The 5,935-nt window shown below is 40.1% G+C and overlaps 1 protein-coding gene across 1 annotated transcript; it reads right to left on the bottom strand.

Moving 5' to 3' along the window:
- Positions 1-3,880: 3,880 nt before the first annotated feature.
- On the bottom strand, positions 3,881-5,845 carry LOC134872748 (golgin subfamily A member 6-like protein 22). The gene is made up of 3 exons (XM_063896178.1): positions 5,686-5,845; positions 4,588-5,298; positions 3,881-4,466 (listed from the first exon to the last, which is right to left on the bottom strand). Exons 1-3 carry the CDS (start codon positions 5,713-5,715, stop codon positions 4,185-4,187), a joined length of 1,023 nt encoding a protein of 340 aa, XP_063752248.1. The 5' UTR covers positions 5,716-5,845; the 3' UTR covers positions 3,881-4,184.
- Between the last annotated feature and the right edge of the window lie 90 nt (positions 5,846-5,935).

Here is a 5,935-nt window from a genome sequence, read left to right as displayed (position 1 = left end):
AAAATATTGGCATTGTTTCCTGACTGGAAGCTAAAATACAGCAAAAACTCCAACTTTACGAGCACCCACAGTTACTCTAATCTGCCACTTTCACACCGGGGAGTCGTGATGTCATCAATCAGCAACCCGGCTCTCGAGTTTCCCCAAACACACCACATGTGTTTTTATTCAGCAGGAAAGTTATAGCAGAAAAGGTTAGGTCACAGATAGTTTACAATAATATTATTCATGTAAAGGAAAGTGGAAACGTTCCCTGCATGTGACTTCACCCTATTTACACAAGCATGCCCTGAATACATTCATATCATCAGCCAGCTAAACTCAACACGTACACATTACACATTAATTGCATGAACTGGATTTCATAAGGTGATGGAAAGAAACCAAGCCAAAGTAAGACAATTAGCAAAGATTTAAAATAACAACTGAGGGCCCGAGGCGTAGTGTTAAAGCAGAGGAGACATAATGAGAGTCAGAGTTATGATTCCAACTCACAGCAGAAACAGAGACACTGTTGTAGTGTTCAAATACCTAATGCCAAATACATTACAGCTTTTGGATTGGCATTCTGGTTGTTGTTTTAACTACTTACTTGATGAGGAAAATATTTATTAAATTACGGCACAGTAAATTTCTGGAACAGGCATTTGTTAAATTACTGCTGTTGGCTATAATTTAAGACCAGCGGCAGGAGAAATGGTTGGATTAAAACTATAAACTGACTATTTTTTATTAACAAATCTGTGTTTCCAAGTATGGGTGCGGAGTATGTGTTCATCTTGTATTTATCACAATGTGGGGACATCACTTTGTTTACACAGTGACATTATGGGGACTCACCTCCCGTTAGGGGTCTAGGTGTGTGTGTGTGTGTGTGTGTGTGTGTGTGTGTGTGTGTGTGTGTGTGTGTGTGTGTGTGTGTGTGTGTGTGTGTGTGTGTGTGTGTGTGTGTGTTAGAGTAATAGTTTCCGTGTGAAAAGGAGACACATCATCAGACACACAGGATACAGCACCGCACTTCCCACTGGAGAATTCAGAACACAGCAAAGGAGAAAAGAAGATGTGGTTATGACTCAGGAACATTCACACAGCTGTGGTCTCACTCAAATAAATGGTTGACACCATAGGCAAAAATCCTAGTTTTGATGTTGTTAAACCTTACTGCCTTCTTAGTTTTTGATATATGTTGCATTCCTCACTGATACATGTCTAGTTTTAAATGCATCAAGGGCTTCTTCACTCCCAGTAACTTCCATTCAAAATATGAATTAGTTAAAAGCAATCCTTCATTGATCATTGAGTGTAATTCCTGCCAACTGCCAGCTTGGCTAACAACTTTATTAATAAGAAGCTAACATTAAGTTAACCATATCAAGTTTCATCTGTTCTCTGTCTTCTTTCCCCTCTTCAATATTCAAACCTCATTATCAATAACTCACTGGTAGGGTCATTTAACTACTGCTGGCCCTTTAAGCTGGTTAAACTTTGTTTAAATGTTTCACTAACCCACTCACAAATATTAACACACCCATCTCCTTAAAGAATCTACCCTATGTCATTTTCCCAGTGGACTGCAGCATCTGCAACAAATCAACCTCGCCTTAATTTCAACTCCCTCTTTTCTCTCTCCCCACCCACTTGCTTCCTTCCTTATTTTGTTGCATTTTTCATTATTAAGATAAACTGTAACAGGCCAAAATCTAAATTATTCTATCTGTACAACAAACACACATTCATTGGCTCTTACTGTTTGCTGTTGTGCACAGGTGCTTGTCCTCAGCCTGTGGCAGCAGTTTCAATGCTGCTCAAAAACTACCATTAGAAAAACAAGGGAAAAATTCATCAATGCATTTCCCATAATTTCACAAGAGCCCTACTCTTTTGTCCTTAGGTGGACACCTTTTGATCCGGTTCACCATCTGTTTTTGAACATGTGAAAAGTGTGTTTTCCTTTACAGACACAAGAATGTTTGTCTTGTCCTCGAGTGGCCTTCTCCTCGTTGATGCCAACTACCCAGGTGTTGAGTTATTATCTCTGTTCTATTAAGAGTTAGTTAAATGTAGCCCTCAAAAATACTGCTGCTTTTGGGTCTTTGGCACATGGTCAGTAAAGTGTTTTGAGTATGTGTGTGGGAAAAACAGAGGAGATCAGTAGTATTGACTTGTGGCCTGAACCACCAATGTACATGACTTTGTGGCACCATACTGCTCTAGTTCACACACTGGAAGTCCCCCCTCTCCTTGTGCATAGTGTTAATGGAGCAGGACCTGTCGATGCTGCACAGCGGACACATCTACTTGCTGGAATTTCCCATGGCTGATCATCATCTTTGGTCACGGACGCCTTCCACCCCCACCATCTCGCCCACTCTCCATCCCAACCCAACAAAACAAATCAAACAATTTACAGTTTCCCATTATTCTCTCCTCTCTGTCTGTCAGCATCTGGTTCCAATCAGCTGTGTGTGTGTGTGTGTGTGTGTGTGTGTGTGTGTGTGTGTGTGTGTGTGTGTGTGTGTGTGTGTGTGTGTGTGTGTGTGTGTGTGTGTGTGTGTGTGTGTGTGTGTGTGTGTGTGTGTGTGTGTGTGTGTGTGTGACACCATGTGAATGTTTTTATTTTCCATATATGTTCTCCTAAGATACAAAGCTCTTTGTCCAAACTCTTTCTCCATCTCTCTGGCTCCTCCTTCCTCTCACGCCCTCTCCATCTTCCATCTCTCCCTCTCCCTCTCTCTATTTTAGTCTTGCTTTTCTTGGCTGCGAGTCAGACCTCAGGCAGACCTAGAGGTCTTTTTCCCAAGCGATCTCCAGGGTGGACTCCAGGGAACAGTACACACACACACACACACACACACACACACACACACACACACACACACACACACACACACACACACACACACACACACACACACACACACACACACACACACACACACACACACACACACACACACACACACACACACACACACACACACACACACACACAATTTCACATGCTCGGTCCATTTCCTCCTCCGTCTCTGCTCCTATCCCATATCTTTCTCTGTCTGCACCTCCTTGTTGGCTCCTACATTATTGTTGTATTACTGTTAAACTGTGTTGCAGTCATAGATTTTTGAAAAACAGAGAACACACTGTTCAAATTCAAGTATCATGTTGTATTCATCTTCTTGGCCCGGCTAAGCTCTCTTCACTACGTAAACCCATTTGTACTTTACATGCTTTGTGTGTGTTATAAAGCTTAATTTATCCAGGTTAGTCCCACTGGGATTAGGGATCACATTTACAAGGGAGACCGGGTCGAAAATGCAGCAGCACATTTAGTTAGACAGGAAAACTGCAAATACAAACGCACAAGGTTAAACTAGGGCGATAGCTTCTAATTGAAATCAGGATTGAAAAACCCTAAAGGAATATTATCAATAATAACAAGATCTGTGCTTATCCTTTATTCAAACCTATAAAAAAAGGTATTTCCAAAGAAACAACATACGTAAAAATGATTGAGCTCATATTCATTTTAAGTGGCAATGAGTGGTGAAGACCATAAACACCATGTGGAAATACTGTTAGAAGAAAAAGACAGGCATTTAAACTTCATACTTGCAAAAGCATCCAAACATACTTAAGGGATTACCCTTCATGCACATTGACCCATAATACCAGTAAAATATATATATTAATTAGTAAACAATGCATAAAATAAAATGAAGAAATGCATAGTAAATTATTTGCAATACTATGTTTGTATTTTTAGTTTGATCTGCAAAGGAACTAGAGTAAAAATAAAAAAAATACATTTATATTTGCTTCCACTTCCTTGGTTAAGTATAAAGTAACACAACATGTAAATACTCAAGCAAAGTAAAACTACAAAATTAAAAAGAAAACTTCATAACATTTTAAGGTTTCAAAATATAACTTTTAGTCCTTTTTTTCTATTGTGACATAACTGATATCTTCTATTATGAGAGGCAACCACAGGATTGTACTGCCCTCTAGTGTTTGACAAGGCAGAGTGAAGACCACTACAACTCTTTACACTCAGTTTTTGAGTAGTAGAGAGTTGCTAGTTTTGGGAAAATGTGTTCTTTTATAAAGAAAACTGTCCCTTTTTCTGTGACAATTAAAACAAGAGAATATCAAAGCAACATTTTATATGCACTGAAAAACAACATTTATGACATCTCTGTTGGTGTTGAGCTTGCTGGCATTGGGGAAGGTACGCGAAGAGACGAAAGGCAAAACAGGTTTGAGAGGATAAAGGATGTTTCTCTGCCCTCCTTCCTGTCCGTCTTCTCTCTTTGCTTCCTTTCCTCATTTTCTTTCTTCTCTCTCTTCACTCTGTCTTTCCTCTCTTTCTCTTCTCTCTTTTCCCGCTCCTTTCTCTCATTCCTTATCCTCTTCTCTTCCTCCTTCTTCATCTTAGTCTTCTCTTTGTCTGTTTTTGTAGCGAGCTCCTGAATAGACAGAGAGAACATATAATTCAGTATTCTTGATTTGTAAGACGATATCTGAAATCAACAATTACAAATAAACATGTTATGATTTAAATCAGAATGATCAGCTGGTGTAGCATACCTGAAGATGAGCATTTTGCTGGTTCAGGAGCTGCATCTCCTCCTTCATCTCCCCCTCCTTGATGAGCCACTCCCCTTCCTTGTTGAGCCACTTCTCCTCCACCTCGCTGCTCTGTTTCTGGTGAGATTTTTTAAGGATCTCCTTTGTTGCCAGCTGACACTCAAGCTGACCCTCAAGGACTTTGTGTTTTGTCTGCCACTCTGTCTCTCTCTGGCAGATCTCTTCCTCTTTTGCTCTCTGCTTGGCCAGATGTTCCTCTTCCAGTGCCATCATTTCCTTTCTGACACTGGTGATGGCCTCCTCCTTCACCTGGATGATCTTGCTCCTCATCCTCTCAGAGTCCTGCTGCAGAGATTCCAGCTCGGCAGCTACTTCCTTCTGTGTAACAGGCCGCCTGCTTTCCCAATCTTTGTTTACCTCTATCTCATTGAGCTGATGGTGCTGTTGCTGCCAGGCCATTGTTTCCTTTTTAGTCTCCGTCTTATGGAATTCAAGACTTTCCTTCACCGACTTGATGTACATTCTGGCCATAAGCAGATTTGACACAAAATATTCCTTTTCATCCAGCAGCATCTTTTTTTCTAGCTCCCAGCTGGCTCTCTGCTCCTTTAAAGCTGCATTTTCTGCTGCCAGCTCCACTTTTGCTGCCTTGAATCCCAGAAGGACCTGTCGCAGAGCCTGCAGTGTTCTGCTGAGACCACTTGTGAAGAACTGAATGACACAAATAAACATGTAGGAGAAAAGTGAATGAGTGTAGCCATTTGCATCTTTTGTAAAAGAGCCCTGCATTTCTACCAAAGAAAGAACATTAGGTTTATACTTTGCTTTAGCCAAAACATTGATATTGTCAATTTACTATGTGAGAAATAAAGTGTTTCTAAATGTCACCGTTATAAAGTAATTTGTTAGCAATTGGATAAATGATCAACAGTCAACTGCACAGTATTCACAAAAACAAATGCAAAATGTGTATGTCATGTCAACTAAAAACACTAAAAGACTGTACAGTTTGAATGTATTGATATAACTTGTTCAAGTGAAATACAAAACAAAATCTTTAGAAAAGATAAGGAAATAAAGAAAACTCAGAAGTCTCACCTCATCTTCTGAGTTGTCGCTTCTCTCCATGTCTGCTGACCACAGGTACTGCAGAGCTATTGGACTTGTAGTATTTTCTTGTAGTTCTGCAGGTACTTTCCATAAATGTATTAGTTTTCCTCAGAGATGTTCTTCAGGTGAAAGTCAGGATGTAACTCACTGGAGGTTTTAATTCTACACATGTTTGTTGTCATAACAAGCTGCAGTTTGAGCAGGGTTTAGAATGTAATGATGTCATGAGGCCTCAAAA

The sequence above is a fragment of the Eleginops maclovinus genome, chromosome 11, assembly GCF_036324505.1.
Source record: "Eleginops maclovinus isolate JMC-PN-2008 ecotype Puerto Natales chromosome 11, JC_Emac_rtc_rv5, whole genome shotgun sequence".
Classification (NCBI taxonomy): Eukaryota; Metazoa; Chordata; class Actinopteri; order Perciformes; family Eleginopidae; genus Eleginops; species Eleginops maclovinus.
The sequence above is the reverse complement of the archived record's forward strand: the minus strand, read 5'-3'. Positions and strand labels throughout refer to the sequence as shown.

Bases quoted from the DNA above. Each gene is read 5' to 3' on its own strand.
- LOC134872748 (XM_063896178.1), bottom strand. From the start codon at position 5,715: ATGGAGAGAAGCGACAACTCAGAAGATGAG. The intron at 5,299-5,685 runs GTGAGACTTCTG...TGTGTCATTCAG, and splicing joins GCGACAACTCAGAAGATGAG to TTCTTCACAAGTGGTCTCAG. The intron at 4,467-4,587 runs GTATGCTACACC...CTGTCTATTCAG, and splicing joins AGCAAAATGCTCATCTTCAG to GAGCTCGCTACAAAAACAGA.